Source organism: Toxotes jaculatrix, chromosome 22 (assembly GCF_017976425.1).
Source record: "Toxotes jaculatrix isolate fToxJac2 chromosome 22, fToxJac2.pri, whole genome shotgun sequence".
Lineage (NCBI taxonomy): Eukaryota > Metazoa > Chordata > Actinopteri > Toxotidae > Toxotes > Toxotes jaculatrix.
The window spans coordinates 16,260,213-16,279,627 of NC_054415.1; the positions used below are offsets into that span (position 1 = coordinate 16,260,213).

Below are 19,415 nucleotides of genomic sequence, written 5' to 3' on the forward strand. Positions count from 1 at the left end.
CACAGTGCTTCATGACAAAAGAGCCACAGAGTGAGAGTGAATGCAAACACACCAGTAAAGAAACTCATTAACAGGCCCACATGAGGAAAAGAAGCGCTACAACAATGCAGATGCTGGTTTCCGCCACATTTAACTTGATTCAATTTTTGGTCGGTGGTCAGTGACATTATTGCTCCGTGGTAACGGACGTTCAACGGCAGGTTGATACAAAAACTACACCTGCATTACCTTGTGATGGAAACTCAAGAAATCACAAGAACCGCCTGATCTGCTGCAAATTTAGGTGATGCTTGTTATTCAAATTAGTTGAACTTTGACCTGAACTTTGTGGGTGCAGCCAATTGCTGTTGACCACAGAATGAACAGAAAGTTGGACGAAAAAAGAATTTCCACAACTGTACAATAACAGGAGAAGCCTAATATCAGGCTTGTCACAAAAACACAGTTTGAAGATCTACTACTAGCAACATTAGCAATGTAGCTAAGATGGCACAGCGCAAGTGTCCTATGCCTTTAGATGCTAGCCATGCAGCTCCAGCTGTGACAATATCGTAGGTATTGTTGAAATATCTCAACAAATATCAGATGTTCTATCATGAAATCTTGTACAAATATAAATGTTACCCACTTTTCACAAAGCTCAATGGAGAATAACAGCTAAAACAATTCAGACGTTTTGTAAAATCTAGGCAGCTGTGAAGCTTTGGACTGAATGAACGAGAACAACTTGGGGGGGGTGAAATGTTACATGAGCTTTTATGATTTTCTTAAATTAGTTCTGAAAACCGTTACAAAAACAAAAACCCCAAACAGAAAGACAAAAAAAACAAAAATAGAATCTCCCAAGATCCACCTCAGTGTCCACAAGTCTTTGTCTCCTAACCTCTGTCCATCTCCAACTCGGTCTGCGTCTGAGGAACCCTGACAGACGTCCAGCTCTTCTTCTCTCGCTTCATGAGATGATAGAAAGTGTTCAGCTATAGAGAGATGAAAACAAGCGCTTACAGTACGTACAAACACACACACTTTGATGTGTTTTTTTATTTTTTACAGTTTCGCTCTCTCTCACTCACTCACACACACACACACACACACAATTGCGTAGACCAAAGGACTGCACTGTACGAGAACTTAAATGAATTTTGCTGGTCAAGGACATTTATACTTATAATGCAGACCTTTCTCTGGAGTCCCCCCACACACACACGCACACACACACACACACACACACACACACACACAAGCCAGCAGTCCTGTCCTGGTGATAGGAATATTCCAGTAGGGGCTGTGGTTCTATACAGTGCACTAGGTCCCAAACAAACTGATATAATGCCAATCCAGCCCCTGCTACTCCATCCAGTTCTGACGACACCCTGGGACCTGGTTTTTGTGGGATCCATTAAGATGTGGTCTGATCTGGACTGAGATCATTTCAGAAAAGACTGAAATTCTCTTCAGGTCAGCTCAGACCAGCTGCTCTCTTCTTCTCTTCTTCTTCTTCTCCTCCTCTGACCCTGTAGTTCATGGGTCTCCCCATCGCTCTGAAAACACAATGAAATTCAGTTTAGACTGTTTAGTTTTTTAGTGATTTTGGCCCTACGTTCAAACTGCAATTTAGGTCCCTGCAAACCGACATTTCGCAAAAACCCCCTCCAGGGTGAACAGGTTCAGAAACTTCAACACATCAACTTTTCAGTGTTGATGTGTAGACAGAAGAAAAGCACCATTGTTGTTAGGCTATCAAAACCCTTAATACCCTTTTCTTTCCAGGCCTCTGACTGACTAACATGGCTTTATGGTTACGGCTATATTGCCACCTGTTGGTTTTGGTATGTTACTGCGGTTTTCTCGTTTCTTTTTTTTTTTTTTTTTTGTATTTTTAAACAATACCTGTGTGGACTAGATTTTTTTTTTTAAAACAACAGAAAAACAATACCCATTTTAATAAAGACTTGTATACATGTGGACTGGGTCTATATGTGTTCTACAGAGCTCCAGAAGGGGCAAAAGACTTTAGACAAGAGGGAGCAAAAAAAAGTGAGATCTCAAAAAATCAATACCATTCTCATGTCTGTGTATCTATATAATCTGTACACAAACGTGTGTGTGTCCTTTGTGTGTGGAGCTTTTCCTTGTCCAAACTGATGGTCTAAGCATAAAGGAAGTTGTATGTTCTGAAGTCAAATCATCAAATTTTGTCATTTTGAGCTATAAGATAAAATCAACTTGACATTTGTAGAGATGATGCTTTTATTCTGAAGGATCTGGAGGAGTCTTGTTGTTGCTTCCCGGGGCATAATATATATAATATTTATGAAGTCGTTTTTTTTCTTCCCACTATCTAAAATATTTTCCTGCATGTCCCCTCTGGGTCTCCGTAGACTGAATGAAGCTGTCTGGTCCTGATGTTGTGGAAATCTCTGCTTCATACTAAGAAAACTGTGACAGAGCAGCCCCTCAGTCCACGGCTCTGATTCAGAGACACCTCTCCCTGAGATTCTTCTGTGTGTCTTCATCTCTGTCTGTCTCTGCTCCCACCCAGCTCCTCTCTCCTAGGTGTTTTTTCTCTCACCACTGGCCCTTGGCGGCAGTGCTCCTCCTCTGCTGTGAGATGCTGTAAATCTCCTGCAGCTGCTTCTTCTGGTCATCACTGAGAGGAGCTGTCAGTGTCTGGTACCAGGCTGCGTCAGTGTTCTGGACCCCTAACACACAGACACAGACACACACAGGGACAAAGAGACAGGTTATAATGTGAAAAGTGTTTTTCTCACGATTATGTTTGTCAGTTAACAGAAGTTTTCTTTTATAAGGGAACTGTTGCCTCAGAGCAAGAAAGTTCTGGGTTCAAATCCACTTGCCAGGGCTTTTTTTTGTCTGTGTTGAGTTGTTGTTGTTGTCCCCAGGCTAGCGTGGGTTCCATCTGGGTTCTCTGGCTTCCTTCCATAGTATACAGACATGCAGAAAAGGCTGACCGGTGACTCTAAACTGTCCATAGGTGTGAATGTGAATGGTTGTTTTACTCTATATGTCAGCCCAGTGATAGACTGGAGACCTGTTCAGGGTGTACCCCATGTCTTTGCTAAAAGTCAGCCCCCCAACCCCTCTGTGTGTGTGTGTGTTATATATATATACACATACACACATGCCTTTATATTGCCTGTGTATTTGGTGTACGGAGTGCCTAGACTGCTTTGTTTTTGTGTTGGAATTCACTTTTATAGAGATCAATCCTGTTGTAGAGATTTGGGAAACAACTTCCGGTAAAACTGTGTACATCAAGACATTTTTTTCAGTTTTTTCTTCAGTTCTCCACTAATTCTCGAAGGCAACCACAGATGAACAGGTAGCTAGCTTGGTTAGCTCCAGCAAGATGTCCCGAATGTGGACCCCTTTGCAGTTAGCTTCAATAGCTAATCCAGGAGGCTGGTTTTTGTGTTGCCCTTAAAGCAGCATGAGTGGCAAGAGTTTGAAGTGATTTATGTAAAACTGAGGTTTATTTAGGAACATTTAAGAGGTTTGTGCTCTTTGCCCCCCCCCCCGTGAGAGCATTTTGCTGGACTTGTTTGTTGACTGACGACTTACTGAGCAGGGCAGAGGTGAAGAACTGATACTCGTCCTCTCCGTTGTCGTAGTCCAGAGGCGTGCTGTACTCCTCCAGGGGTGTTCCCTCGAAGCCGTCGTCATCGTCCCAGTAGTCATCTTCATCATCATCATCATCCTCGCCCCCCTGGCCCGTCGGTGCACTGGACTGTTGCTGCATGGCGTTCCGGTTCTCGTTCACCTCATCTTCGTCACTGGGTATCTCCTCTGCCATCACAGAAAATAACACACATCAAGGTTAAAACCTTTGATGTCAATCCCCTTTGGCCATTTTAATCTTTTTTACATAGGGCCCTCCCCAGTCTCTGAAATCTATGTAGCTAGCAGGTACTTTACTAATAGCTAAGCTAGGCAGCTAGCTACCTTGATAACTCACTGCAATCAAACTAGTAATGCAACTTGAAATTCTTGTGCCTGAAACTGTTGTCTAATATTGACAACGGTCAGAGGAATCTATCATAACCACTGTCACTTGTATATACCTCTTCTAGTTAATAACAGACTTTTGAAGTTTTGAAGCTCAGTGTACTGTTTGGCACCCTCTTGGCAGCACCTGGAGCTAGTTAGCTAAGCTAGCTAAGGTGGGACAAACCCTGGAAATTTCAACAGAACTGATGAATTTGAAATTAGAATATGCGGCAAAAATCAACTTACAAGAAAAATAAATAACTAAAATAAACTTAGTGCACATTACCTCTATGATCATGACTATGGCCAGTTTACTGTGAGGTTCAACAACATTTGTATTAGCACATTTCAGCATGAAAACCTATAGTTAAATAACTGTTTGCTCTGACGCTGCCTCAGGGTCTTTATGCAGGTCACAGCCCAGAGTCGTCCTCCATTATAATCCATTCATGGAGTGAACAGGTTGCCTTATATGGTGGGGTGGGGGGGCAGTGATTTTGCTAATGATGCCACCTCATGAGCAGGTGAAACAATCGATTTACAAAAAGTTCTTTCATTCGCAAAATTATGGCCAAGACACACGATACAAAGTAGAAGAAAATCACTTTGTATTTAGTGGAAATTTAACAATTACTGTAATGGAATACAATGGAATTACAGCTTTTTGCAACCAGCATCTAGAAGCCATTATACCCTCACTAACATAAATGGGGGTAAAATTGTCCTTTTAGATTTTTCCCTCACGACTCAAAGCGTATTTTAAACCAGAACACGTTCAGCTTTGACTGGAAGAAAATGGAAGCTTTTCTATTAAGAACACACCATTCTCAACCATTTAATGTGGTGAAATCAATGCATTTTAAATACCAGGCCGCAGGAGAAACCCTTAGCCGCCACCATAGGATTGAGTTAATTTATCAGTCTGCTCCACAAGCAGTAGACAAGGTTTAGGAATCTAATTCCTTTACGCTTGATTGAAGGAAAGCGGAGCCTGTGGGGGTGAGAGAGGAAATGTGCTGCCGCTTAATTTGAGGTTGGGGCAGAATCAAGATTCGAGCAGTGGAGGATCCGACGTTGGCAAAAAATGGAGGATCTCATTTCATTATCGTCACTAAGCGAATTTCTATCCTCCTCTCTGCTTTCTTTCTGTTCTCATTCATTCTGCTTTTTTTCCCACCTCTGTCCTACACTCGCCACTAATTTCTTCCACACTATTCCTCCATCTTTTCCTTCTTCCGGATCTTTTCTCACCGTTCTGGTCCTCGTCCTGAGGCCCCGCGCGGGCCAGCAGGTCCGGTTTGTTGATGAGGCGGGAGGCGTAGAGGTGTTTGAGGCCCAGGAAAAGGAGCAGGATGGAGGGGACGATCTGAGCCGCCACTCCCTCCAGCACCGCCGGCCGGCTGGGCAGCTCCATCAGAACGCTCAGGCCGATGATACACATCTTACGGTCGTGGAGCCTGAGGAAGAGACACTGACATCAAAGACGCTCACAACACTCAACTTTGACTGCTTCACTTCAAGGCACCTATAGGAATCTAATCAATACTTGCAGCACTAATAATAATAACTATGAAGGAGCCTGCTCCTCACCCCAGGAAGAACTCGGTGTCATTCATCCACTGGTTGATGAAGTGGGCCGTGATGGGCTGCGGATTGTGCGGGAAGTGCATGTTGTCCAGGGTGTGAATGAGCAGGGGCGGGTTGTAGTACAAGGCAGCGATGGCGACCTGCAGGCACATGGTTCTCAGCTCGCTGGACTTGACCCCCCTCATCAGACGCTCCAGCACCGCCTCCACAAACAGAGGGATGCACTGCAGCAGGGAAACACACAGATGAATCAGATTGCTGGATTGGTTTGTATGACAGATGTGATCAAACTGAATGTGGCTCACTGGTGGTTGTTTCTTTACCTGGTCGATGCCTCGGCCTCTGCACTGCAGGATGATGACCTCCAGCAGCTTGGCGGCGTGGCACTCCGCGTCCTCGCCCGCATCTACGGTCAGAACCTACAACGGGTTAAAGGTCAGACTGGTCAGGGCTGGAGGAACTGGATCTTTGTTCAGATTCTACGTAAAGTGTGAGCGGGAGGCTGAGACGTTCACAGCCTGACCTTTTTGCACATGCTGTAGATGACCTCTAAGTGCTTCGGGTTGGACAGGAGCATGTCTGTGTCCACGGTGACGTAGTTGTGCAGAAGAGGCATCATATCTGTAACGCAAACACAGCCTGTCATTAACATTGCCACCATTTTTAAGCGTTGATATATCAATAACACTGTCCACCACCAACTAACAAACGTAACAACTAGCAGGTGAACACAAAGGAGAATTTAGCAGCTATAGAGGCAGACATCTTTCTCAGCTGGTGGAGAGAACAGCCAGGAATATGTCAAAGTTGCTGTAACAGCCTCTTCCAACAATAATACTAAAAATCATTTAAAGGAATAGTTCGAATATTTTGGGAAACATATTTTCTTCCTTTATCAGTGTGAGATGAAAAGTGTGTTAAGTGTGTGTCCTTGGTGTGTGTGTGTGTGTGTGTGGACTGTTACAAGCATAAAGGGAGTTATGTCATTTAAGATCAAATCAACTCAAACTTTGAACAGATGATGCTTTTATTGTGAAGGATTTGGAGGAGTATTATCGTTGCTTCCTGGAGGATCATGTATCCAAATATAAATAAAAATAAAAATAAATATATAAATAAAATTTAAAAATATATAAATATTTTTCTGCATGTCCCTTCTGGGACTCCGTAGACCAAATGAAGTCCACTGGTCCTGATGTTGTGGAAATCTCCTACTCATACTAAAAAACACTGTGACGGAGCAGTCTCTTGCTGAAATTCTCAAGCACCGTCTTCCAGGCCTGTCCTATCTCTGTCTGTCCCCTCTGCTCCCACCCAGATCCTCTGTCCAGCCCACAAACTCTTGTGTCTACTGGATGTTTCTCAACCACATCAACTTCACCCATCCCGTCTGGAGACTTCATAGCCCGATATGTCAACATATGTCAAAGCAGCTGGAAACTAAAGAAATTAGCATTGCTGCTATTAAGATCATTGCTGTCAGATTTCTGCAGAAACAAGGAGCTGTGTAGCAACAGCTAAAGCTATTAAAGATACATGGAGCTCAATGCTTTGACAAAATTAGCCTGAGGATAAACACAAAAGTCCCTGAATACAGCTTTAATAAATAGAACTTGTTTATTATACAGCACTTAGACTCACTGGTCACTTTATTAGGTCAGCCTTGCTAGTAACGGGTTGGACCCCCCTTTTACCTTCAGAACTGCCTTAATTCTTCAAGCCTCAGGCATCGGCTGCATATCCATGAAATGAAATCTCCTGTTCCACCACATCCCAAAGATGATCTACTGGATTGATCTGGTGATTGTTGAGGCCTTTGAGTACAGTGAACCCACTACAGTGAAGTAGAAGACCACCTGACGTGGTCTTCTACTTCTATAGCTCATCTGCTTCATGGTTCAGAGATGCTCTTCTTCATTCCTTGGTTGTAGCGAGTGGTTATTTGAGTTGATGTTGCCTTCCTATCAGCAAGAAGCAATCTGGCCATTCTCCTCTGACCTCTGGCATCAACAAAGTATTTTCTCCCAGAGAACTGCTGCTCGCTGGATATTTTCTCGTTTTTGGACCATCCTCTGTAATATTTGGGAGACGGTTGCGAGAGAAAATACCTGTGAAGTAGTCGAAGCAGTCGTGCTGGAAGACATCGTACAGGACGCCCAGCAGCTGCCACATCTGGGGCGAGATGGTCTGGCAGGTGAGGCCGAACGCCAGCGACAGGATCTCCTCGTAGAATTCTGAAGAGAGGACGACAGAGGATTGTTAACACACATCTCTCTCTCACACACACAGACACACACCTATTCTCAACATGTTCTCCATGACTTCACCTAGTGGGATGAGGTGGTGAAGCAGTGAGCTGAAGCCAGATGTGATGACAACCCTTTCACTGGTTTTTATTTCACATTAAATGAATAACTGTGTATTATGATCAGCTGCTGTGTAATAAACATTAAGGCCAGCTGTGTTATGATGTGTCTATGAAGATACACAGGAGATAGATTTCCTACAAAGTCTTCAAGTAGTATGAATATTGCACCAACTATGATTTTATCTTAATTTGTTTTCATATACTTTTGTTCAAAAATCGCCTCAATGAACAAATTACTTTTGCTGCCACCCCAGCCCCCGTCACCTGCAAATTGTGGATATGTCCTTTAACTACCACATAAAACAAACGTCAAGGACTACCTTTCTTCACCTATGTAACATTGCAAGACACCCTCTCCATGTTTAAGAGGAGGCTGAAAACCTTCCTCTTTGATAAAGCTCATAGTTAGTTCTGGCTCAGGCTTTGCCTTGAACCATCCCCTTGTTAAGCTGCTATAGGCTCAGATTGCTGGGGGACTTCCCATGATGCAGCAAGCTCCTCTCTCCTCCCCTCACATGTTACTATCTCGACTTCTGTTCCTTTCCCGTAGTTTTGTTCTTTCTCATCTCTCTCTCTCTTCTCTTTTTCTGTCCCTTCCTCCAGATATTTCTGCCTCAGGAGCTGCAGAATCCACCGACAGCCCACATGATCCTGCTTCAACACCCACTGCTGCTATTATTGTTCTCTCCCTCTCCCTTTGTCATTTACACATGATGTCATGTGATCCAATGTGGACATAGGGATATGAGAAAACACACGTTACTGTAGATGTAAATCCATGCGGGACATCTGGAGGTGGTCTGAATACTGTGGTCAGAATTCTACCAGATGTTAGGTCCCCAATTTACACCTGGTATTAACACATGATCTGATATAAAATCAATGGACGCCCGTCCATCGAATCGCTTTCCTTGTCCTGGGACATACACTGTGGTAAAGCCACCGTGTCCCCAGATCGCTGCCATATCAACGCAGTCAGTTCAATGCCATCATAACTGATAGCAACAAAAACCAAAAATAAGTTTGAATTATCCTTTGACATAGAGATGCAGGTGACTAATGAGTCACCTTCCATCTTCAGCTGTAGTTTTGTATTCTGAGATTACAGAATACTGCCATCTGCTGTTTGAACATGTGATCCCTCATTGCCAGATGTGTCTCTACCCTGCAAATCGCTCAAATAGTATATAAAGCTGGTAGCAGCTGTAGAGAAGCTGCAATGTCCCTGAGAAAGGTTTTCACAGTGTGATTATGAGAACTGATGTGTTCAGCTCCTCGCCACCGCCACCCCCAGGCTACACCCCTCCTCGTGTACACATGCAGTAAAGGGTAAAGCAAAAACAGCTGTTTTTCCTGAAGAGAAATGAGCTTGACCTCTCTTCTCATGTTTCATTTTGTTTATTACGACCCCCTCCTGCTGCTTTCTCTGCCTCTGATTGCACCGAAAACCGCTCCAATTACCAGGCTTACAAACACAGAGGTACACACACACACACTAGCACCTGCACTTTTCATATACATTCACACACATGCACTCACACACTGTGGGTGTAAATAAGCTCATGCGTGTAAAAAATCACACACATTTACATACACAACTCTCAAACAGCCCTGTATTTCAGAAAGTGAGAAATGGCAAAAATGTCCTCACTCAAGTATAAAACTCAAAGTGGTTCTCACAAAGACTCACACACACATGCACCTGTATTTTCATCACTTAAAGGGTCCAAACATGTACTTGTATTCATTCCCTAGAAAGAACCCTTACCTTAACCATATCCACTCCTTGCAAAACCCCAACCTTTACCCTGACCTTAAACTCCGCCCTGACCTTAAAGGACAGGTTCCTTTCCTCTGAAGAGGAATAAATTCTTCCATGAGCACTGCACAGTGGCAGCTCATCGAAGGAAGCGAGCTCATGAGGCAAACCTGTGATGAAAGAAGCAGCAGCTTCTTGGCAAAACGGCGAGACTGAGGGGGAAGCTGAGTGAGAGCGTGTGTGAGTGAGTGTGTTCGTATTAAAAAAAATGCTGAAAGGCCCGCGCACACACACCTGCCATACCTATGATGGGCTTCTGCAAGACCAGGCCGATCACCTGCAAACAGATGCCTTCCAGCTGCATGGTGATCTGACAGGTGAAAGGAAATAAAGGATCGGATGTCACATTACATATACTGTGGAATCAGGAAGTAAACGTTTGTTATTTTCTGTGAGTTCTATGTGTGTGTGTGTGTGTGTGAGAGAGACCTCCTTGTGGTCCTCCATGACAGTGAGGATGGTGTCGATGGTGCTAAGGATGCCAAGAGCCATGACGGTCTTGTCCTCATTCTCCTCATACTCCTCACTCTGAAGGACTCTGGTGAAGATCTCCGCCTGCCAACACACACACACACACACACACTCACACAGGTTACGTATTCATCAGAACAACAAAGACATAAAGACACAGAGATACATACAGATACATAAAGAGATTGTGTGTTGTGTGTTCCTACCAGGTTCTGCGTCATGTCCACAGCGATGGCGGCCACTTCCTGGTTGTACTCGCAGATCATCTTCTGAATGACGTTGGTCAAGTCATCGTTCTCTGTCTCTTTCACCACATGCAGCAGCTCCTGCATGACCGGCCGGATGTACGGCCGGATGTACAGCTTGGCTACACAAACAAGAACACACATATTTATATACACATATATATAAGAAGCCCACAGCCGCATCAGGACACAGCAATAAAGTCCGTACTCATCCACAGACCTTGTTCCTGGTTGCTGACCAGCGTCTGCAGAGCGATAGCAGCCTCCACCTTGACGGGCATCTCCTTGTCGTCGATCAGGTCCTGCTTGACCAGCTCGACGGCGTTCCTCAGGATCAGCTCGTCGTGGAAACGCAGCGGGCTGAAGCAGTGGAGCACCCAGCACGACTGCCGAAGCGCAGCAGAGAAGAACAGCAGATTTAACACAGAACCCAGACACGCCCCATCCTCAATGTGCACCCACAGTGTTCCTGAAATCTCTGACACCACCACCACCACCACCACCATGTGTGTCCAGCACTGCTGCTGCACCAGGTGCTGAAGGCGACTTGAAACACTGACTCACACTGACTGAATGGAGAACCCAACAGGACTGTAGAGAGGAGAGCCAAAGGGACAGCATTTAAGAACCCCATCTAGAGGTCCGATATCCTCATGTCTCACTTCATTACTGTCAAACTAAATGTCTTTATTCGAAAACAAGAGCACATAGCACATGGCTACAAGATCCAGAGTTCAGTTCCTGGTAAGGGGGGACTTCTGCTGTATGTCAAACCTCTTCCTGTCTTCCATGTTTGACATCTCTATCTTCACTAAACGTCACATCAAAGCTGAAACTGTTGAAGTGACGGCACTGAAAGGGTTTGAAATGTCAGTTTAAGCGTAAGCACTGAAAGGAGTTGAAGTGTCAGTTGTCCTGTAAGAGCAGTTGAAATTTGAATCTCCAATTTCTGCCTTGTTTGCAGTTGCACTATGCGTTTTATAAGTGCCAAAAGTAACTGAACTGTCAGCTAAAGAATATGAGGTTACAACGTCTGAGCAATGAAAGAAGTAGAAGCGTCAGCTGAGGTGTAAGAGGCAAAAGCAGCTGAAATGAAGCTTTTAGTCCAGGGAGATTGTTGCTGAACTGTCACCCTGCTTTATCTCATCATCACACTGAGGCTCCACCTCTCTCCTATTATCCAATGATTTTAATGGGTTCTGTGCGCAGGCTTTCACATCCTCCAATAATCATCTTAGCTGAAGAACATTTCAACCACCCAGTTCTCAGACTGACTGATATTCGTAGGGCTCTATGCCTACACATCTCTTTAACTGACACCGAAATCTTTATTTAACAAAAAGTTTAAGGACTTCATGTTAATTTCCTGATTGAAATGTCAATTGAACTGTAAACAAGGAAGGAACATGAAAGAACTGAAGTGCTGGAGATGGCTAGCTTCTTATCCAGAGGTCCATTTTTCTCATGTCTCATGATTTAATGTGGAACTAACTCCATCTAATTCTACAACTAGATCTTAAAAAGCCACTATCTAGGCTTAAGGTTTTTTTTTTTTTTAAATATAACCCTGTGAAGGATGGATGGAGGGGTCACTCACTCTGGCTCGCAGGTAACCCATAGGAGAGTTGAGCAAAGGGAAGACATAGTTTTGCAGCATCAGCTCCATCTGCTCCCTGTACACCCGCTTCTGTAGAACCAGACACACACACACAGGGCTCAGTCTTTAGAAGGTTCAATTTGATCTTTTCTACATGAGGACAAAAAATTAAAAGTGTGGTCAGTGGTTGTGTGCGTACCTTCAGTAAAAGCTCGGCAAGAGTTCCGATGCAGTGTAGTGCTCCGTCCTTCTTGCGGGGGTCAGTAGAGGGGTTCATCAGTATCTGGTGGCAGAACTCCATCACCTGAGGAAGAACCTGCAGAGAGAAGAATCAGAATCAGAAAACTTTATTACCAAGTATGTTACACATACAAGGAATTTGCCATGGTGCTCACACCATGATCACAAAGATTATACACAGAAAAGAACGCACTTATGTGTTGTAGTAATGAAAGTCTGTACAGGCCTCTTTGAGCAGCCTGTAAATGGCAACGGACGTTGTTTATTTTATTCGCCAACATACATTTCTACTCGTATCTGGCGAGCGGTAGGTGCCAAGTTTGGAGTCTGGTGCCAGATTAAACAAAAAAATTAAACAAACAAAAAAAACAGCAAGATAAACATTAAAAGTAAAGACGAATTGATATAAAAAGCATTGAGGTTAAAAAAGGTTAAATCTTTGTTTTGTATCTAAAAGCATAAAGCCTTCAGCAGCCAAAGCCATCAGACAAAAGTAGTGGAGTAAAAGTACCAACTTAGACTCAGTGCCTACAAACTGAGTCTAAGTACTGTAGTTGTGCAGTTGTACTCAGTTCCTCTGGACCTGTTCTAAAATGCTGCTCCTCACCTCCTTCCTTTTGCGGGCAGCTTTGCAGAGGAGGCTCTGAGCAGCGGTGGCTGGGAGGGCGTGGTCGTCGTAGAGGTCTACGACAGAAACAAAACACTTTTTTTTTAATGACTGCCTGACATGATTATTAAAACGAAATACAGTGGCGGTTACAAGATGGCTACAAAGACCTGGATTAATCAGGTGTCCGGTGCAGGTACACTGTCAAACCAGAGTGTTTGAATACTCACTGAACTTCATGCGGATGTACTCATACGGGTCCTCCTGCCAGAGCTTCTCATCCTCGTCTTTGTAACACATGAGAGGGAAGATGACCTCTTGGCACATGGCCTGTAAGAGATGAAGGTCCTCTTAACCTCAGGAAGAGGATCACAGTGGCTTTAAAACAACGATCAGCGACAATGAAAGGAACAAAACGCCCCTGATGGAGGAACCTTCACATCCCCTTCCAGCAACCGTGGACAAATTATGAAAATAGAGGGTCTGATAAGGTTTGGTTCTTATGTACATAAAAGGATGAGTTTAATTCAGCTTTTAATTATTATTATTTTTCATTTGGTTGGGGATCACAAAAGAAGAACCATGACGAGGCAAAATAGACAGATGACGATGTTAAGGAGTTCAGAACCCTACCTGACCCGAACCCATCAGGTCTGGTCTAACCGGGTTTGGAGCAAGACTCAGAGCTGTAGCTCCTTGCATGTCCTACCTGCATGTGTGGCTTCATCTGTTTCCAGGTCAGGGAGTGTGATAGGCCCTGGTTGAGGTAGTTCAGGCACTGCTGCAGGACTCGAGGAGTGACGTACTGTTTCTGCCGGTGTTGGTCCACCACTTTCAGCAAGACCTGGAAGGACATCAGAGAAACCAAAAGAGACAGAGCCTGAGCAACAACTAAACATGAAGCCTAAAGCAACATCCTCAAGTTTCAGAGACACAAGTTGTTACCTGTTGTATGCCCACTGCGTACGTCTTCAGGAAAAAGTCTGCAAACTCGTAGTACTCCTTCGTCACGTTGCCGGGACTTCCATACCTGTAATTCAGACCGTGTGAGCAGCTGCTAACGTCCCTCTGAAAACTCCAAATCTGGTTTCTGGTGATGGTGAGAGCAAACCTGGACTCACCGCTCAAACAGTCTGGTGAGGATGCGCAGAGACCACTTCTTACACTTCCACCACGCCAGCTCAGGACGGTCGTCCTCATCAACCTCCAGCGTCTCCTGACAAACACACGCTCAGCGGTCAGTTACAGGAGTTTGTGTAAACCAGCAGATCAAGATCAAACAAACTCAGCCACAGTTTACTTAGTTTCAGTAAAACTGAACAGCCTCCATTATGTGAACAAGGATGATATTTTTACTGAATTTGAAAAAAAAAATTCACAGGGGTTTCACTTTATTTTTAACATCTTATGGGGCATTTAATAAAAAAAAGTCACAGAATACGTTATTCCTTTGTAATGGTTTGTTTATGTCATTTTTAAAGGGATGAAAAAACCTAATGAAAACATCATTCAATAAATTGGCTTTTGTAAGAAAAGAAAAGAAAAAAAAATAAAATAAAATAAAATACACCTGACCTTATGGAGTGGGGACATTTTGAGAAAGTAAGGACATTTTGTCCAGTCTTTTTGAAACACCTTCAAAGGGTTGTTTGAGAGTTAAGACATGTTTTAGGTTAGAACTGGGTTTAGGTTAGGGTTACGGTAAGGTGCTATAGAGAATACATTGTGTCAATGAGTGTCCTCGCAAAGATATAAGAACAAATGTGTGTGTGTCTTACAGCAGGGACGTCCCGGTCCATTATGGCTCGAAGGATTTCCATCCACTGAGTCATCACTGTGTTATTGATCAGCTGGAGAGGCAGCGAGTACTGCAGGGAGACAATGAGGTCAGACGTGAGCCCACCGCCACCCAGGTCTGTCCAATCATATGAAGACACTGAGGCCACACAAGAGGCCCAATCAGTCTCTAATTAATCTCATTCATTTCAGATAATTAGGAGATAACGATGGGACCTTTCATCTTAAATTAAACCCAGGTGTGTTCACTTCTTTACATTTGCCTGATGAAGACCATCTGCAGCTGATGGGAGTGGTCTTTTCCAGGATGGCTGATGTTCTAAGACATCTGCACCACCATCATCCAAACACCAAATGACTAAATATCTTTAGGCAAAATGGCTCATCCTTCCATCAGAGTCCAGAGATGTGAAGAATCAATGCCAGTGAAGCACTGAAGGTGTTCTGGCGCCACTCACTAAGACACTTGTGGACATATGTTCCCAGCTTTGAGAAAAGAAGATTGGCTGTGTGAAGCCATCAGGACCCAGACTTTGACTTTTTACATCCAGAAACAAAAAGTAGAAACTGAGACACAGAACAGGAAATGGAACAAACCAAAAATGGATTATAATTAAGTGATGAATGTAAAAAAGTGATTCTAAGAAGGTGCCTAGAGAAGATTTAATCTCTCTGGGCATATTTACGTTAACGAGACACATTAGTTTCACACTTGCGTCGGAAGTGTTGACGTCAAAGTGGCGGAGAGACGCCCACTCTCGCACACACACACACACACACACACACACCTGTACAAGAGCATGGAAGATCTTGAGGATCTGCTTCTGGATGAGGACAGAGAAGATGGTGGCGTCGACCAGCAGCTGGCTGATGAGCTGCTGAATCCTCGGCAGGAAGATCTGCATGGCTGCCAGCAGAGGCTCCCTCTCGTCTGCCTTCTTGTACCTGAAACACACAATAGAGGTCTAAAACTCCATTGGATAGATAGATAGATAGAAGAGCCTAATTTTTCATTGAGTTTCTGTTATCTGAAAGGAATTCTTTCATGTGGAAAATGACAGTGATAAAGGTGTCAAACCATGAAGAATGTGAACAGGTGACTCACTCGTAGGTCTTGACCAGCTGGTAGAGAGCCAGCAGGCTGCCGTACCAGCTGCCGCTGTTCTGAGACTGCAGGTACATGCCGAGCTTGTCCACGATGGCGGTCCAGCGGCCGGGGAAGTCGTGCTTGATGATGGCTCGCAGGCACATCGTCAGCTGGGCGCTGGTGACAGCACAAAAACATAGGGAGTCACTAATTGAATCAGCCAGGTACTGGCACTCAGTGTGAAGAGACCTGTCCTCAGTGACAGGGTGTGTGTGTGTGTGTGTGTGTGTGTGTGTGTGTGTACCGTATGGATTCTGGACAGCGGATAATGCCCTCCACAATGTGGTCTCGGATCTGCTGCCGGTCATTCTCGTGAATATTGAAGGGAAAGACAACCTCGCCCAGAGACGGCTCCCTGTCCTGCCAGTACTGACTCACCATGTTCTTCAAGTAGATGGCCGCTACACACACACACACACACACACACACACACACACACACAGAGTCAGGTGAGTATGCACACCACATAATATCCTGCTGCCAAAAATATTCACTAGAGCATCAAATATGGATTAATCCACTGCTGAAATAGTCCCAAACAAATGCTTGTTTGAAAAACTACAATGACCAGCTGCTCTTTTTAAAAAAAAAAAAATTGAACTACATATTTGTGAGCCACTGGCAGAGTGAGGGGAAGTCTGAAAGACTACCACAATGTTTTCTTTTTTTTTCCAAGATGGCACTCTGCACAGTGCGACACAGTGTTACTCTCCGGGTCAAGTTTGCTATCACTATGTGCAATATGTCCTTACATTCACCATATGAAACATCACATACTGGAGGTGACAGTGTGCCTATGTTAGGCACCTAATTTTCTTAAGAACTTCTCAGTATTTTAAGTGTACTATCTTGCTCTCCTTTTATATTATTTATTTCTTGGTTATTCTATTTTCCTTTTCTCTTATTTTATTGTATTCTTTAAACCTTTTAGTAAGCAATGTATCTGTGCAAATGGCAAATAAAACTCTATTCTATTCTATTGGTTTGGGCCTTTTTATGGGTTTTGTTGACAGCAGTTTTTATCCTAACCAATGAGGTGACAGCACAAGATGATGTTGACATCAATGACTTTTAGTAGATTAATGACATATTGAGAATAATCTTTGCCAAAATGATGTTGGTGCTGAATCAAGATGGAAACTGAAAACCTTAAGAAGTGAGATGAAAACAGCAGCAGAGTTTTTTTGAGTCTTACCTGCCTGGCGAACGGGAAACTCCACCTGCTCCGATACAATGATCTGAAGCAGGGTCGGAGCGAAGTTGATGATCTTGTAGGACTGAAACACACACACACAGCAGACACAGGACGGTTTTGACACTTGGTTCAGATTCATATGGACTCATTTAACCGAAAAAATCAGGATATCTGCAGATTAAAGGTTAAATTTGAGACTTTAAAAAAAAAAAAACCTTTTAATGCCCATAGTGTTTCATGTTCATACAGCCACAATATAAACATATGACTTAAAAACCAGTTGGGACCACATGGACTTCCCAGCTGTCCATAACAATTGTTCCTATTGATATAATTCATTAAATGAATTAACCTAAATTTTGACTATTTTTAACAGGTTATACACTTTTTTTTATTTTATAGAAAACTGAATTTAGTCCTTTTTAGGACTCTTGCAGATACCCTGCAACTCCACACTCTGTTTGAGAATGCATAATAGTCTATTAACATGTCTGAAGACAGAAGGGAGTGACATGTTCAGTGGTTCCACAGTTACACCATGTAAGACACCTGTTACACGACTTATAACCAAGTCTGCATCCTGTAATACTAACAATTAATTTATTATGAATCTGTTCATTCAGAGCACCTGCTGTCTAAAGATTGGAATAACCATAAAGTCCAAAAAAGAGACGACAAAGACACTGAAGAACTGTTTTGCACATTAAGTACACACAAAAATACTGAAATAACTTTTAAATTCATACATTGTAGATATGTCCTAAGGCTTGGATCATTTAAAACTAAATAATTCTTTGTATCCACTGCAGGTGCTGATGACATATGACGTTTGTGTTTGTTCATTACCAATAAACCACACTATTTTTAGGCCAAAAGCAAAGATATATATAAATGAATACAGACAACAATCTTCTATCTTCAGAGCCCATTATGTTTTTATTTAGTGTATGTTTCCTGTGTTGTTTTACATTAGCAGCACAATGTGAAACATCAGCAGCAGAGTTGTGTAAGAATGTTTCTGCGAACTCCAGGAACCTGATGGTAGAAGTTTGGGGTTCCAAGGGTCCTAGTGGTTCCTGATGGTTCGTGATGGCTGTCTGATCTGACTCCTATTGTTACGCCTCTATGTCAGTGCAGGGAACAGTCCGGTCAGACCGCTAGATCACAGGCCTGGTATTAACTGCCCAACCGGGGCTGAAGATACACCGGGCCGAAGCCCCCGAACTTACCAAAACACCACTTGCCCTTTTCCACAAAACAAGTATCTTTTTTTGGACGGGGGGCAAAACGCTTTAAACGCCCCCCTCTTTGCTTACTCTGAAAAAAAAATAAACAAAACACAGCCGACTACTTTAGCTAACCCACCTGATTGAGTTCATTCTCCGCCGCTATCCTCAGATTCGGGTCGATAGTCCCTTTCAGAGCCTGGATTATCCGGTTAGGATCCATGTGTGTTCAGTTCCACGTTTCCTTCTGTGTTTTTACTTTTTCATACATGTAGCGTTATAGCTAACGTTTGTGCCCTGGAGTCAGCCGAGCGTTAGCATCTACATCCACTATAGCCCGAACAGGGTCAAAACTCCGAGTTACAAATACAGCTTCCGGTCACTACATTCAAAATAAAAGGCTCATTGCGGGGGTACGGGGGGAGACTGGTTGTAAATGTGTGTTTGGGCAGCGTTAGCGCGTTTAGGTTGACGGCAGAGACGCTGTTTGTTTGTGTCAAACTTTGACTAGCTTTACCGAGAATGGTGGCCCTTAGCCCCCTTTGCCGGCAACCAGCCGTCGGTGGACGTAAGGCAAACAGACAATTTACGGCTTTCCTCTTCTTCCTCGACGCCATTGTGGTACGCTGGGAACGCTACTGCCACCTTGGGTGCTGGTGCTGTTATTGCAAGAGACTACAGTCTTTCTTTTCCTATATGTGTACTCTATTAAATCTGTGGCTCGGGAGGAAGAGCGGGTTATTGTCCATATACAGTCCACCACCGAGCTGGTGGTTCCAGCTGATTTAAAAGAGAATTCTAAACTCTGTTAGCTTCAGCAAAACAATTTTCCAAGCCACTATTAGCTGAGTGATAACAGCTACCTCTCAACCAGTAAGTCTAGGTTCAAAACCATCCCCAACCAAGCCAACATACTTGCTGCTACTTCTTACTTTTAGCCTTTACCAATACAGTGGTCTTACTTTTGCAGCTAGCTTACGTGCTCGTTGATATTGACCGATGAAGTAAGCACCTCAGAAATGTTGCCTTTTCCAGTTTCTCTATGTGAATGATTGTAAGCAAAACATGACTATGCTCATTACTGGTAAGAACGTACATACCTAACGAG

General features: G+C 43.6%; 1 protein-coding gene across 3 annotated transcripts; it reads right to left on the reverse strand.

Moving 5' to 3' along the window:
• Positions 1-318: 318 nt before the first annotated feature.
• Positions 319-18,849, reverse strand: ipo8 (importin 8). 3 transcript variants are annotated; one of them, XM_041030465.1, is made up of 25 exons: positions 18,447-18,849; positions 17,082-17,163; positions 16,131-16,287; positions 15,845-16,003; positions 15,528-15,684; positions 14,721-14,810; positions 14,064-14,158; positions 13,888-13,972; positions 13,652-13,786; positions 13,173-13,272; positions 12,943-13,019; positions 12,295-12,411; positions 12,096-12,185; positions 10,719-10,884; positions 10,460-10,620; positions 10,212-10,337; positions 10,017-10,092; positions 7,704-7,829; positions 6,119-6,216; positions 5,919-6,014; positions 5,599-5,819; positions 5,260-5,465; positions 3,583-3,807; positions 2,573-2,702; positions 319-1,541 (listed from the first exon to the last, which is right to left on the reverse strand). In XM_041030465.1, coding segments are annotated over exons 1-25 (3,060 nt in total). In that variant the 5' UTR covers positions 18,531-18,849; the 3' UTR covers positions 319-1,540. The 3 variants fall into 3 exon arrangements, with proteins under 3 accessions (XP_040886399.1, XP_040886400.1, XP_040886398.1); XM_041030466.1 differs by lacking the exon at positions 319-1,541 and having other exon boundaries at positions 2,569-2,702; positions 10,026-10,092; XM_041030464.1 differs by lacking the exon at positions 319-1,541 and having other exon boundaries at positions 2,569-2,702.
• Between the last annotated feature and the right edge of the window lie 566 nt (positions 18,850-19,415).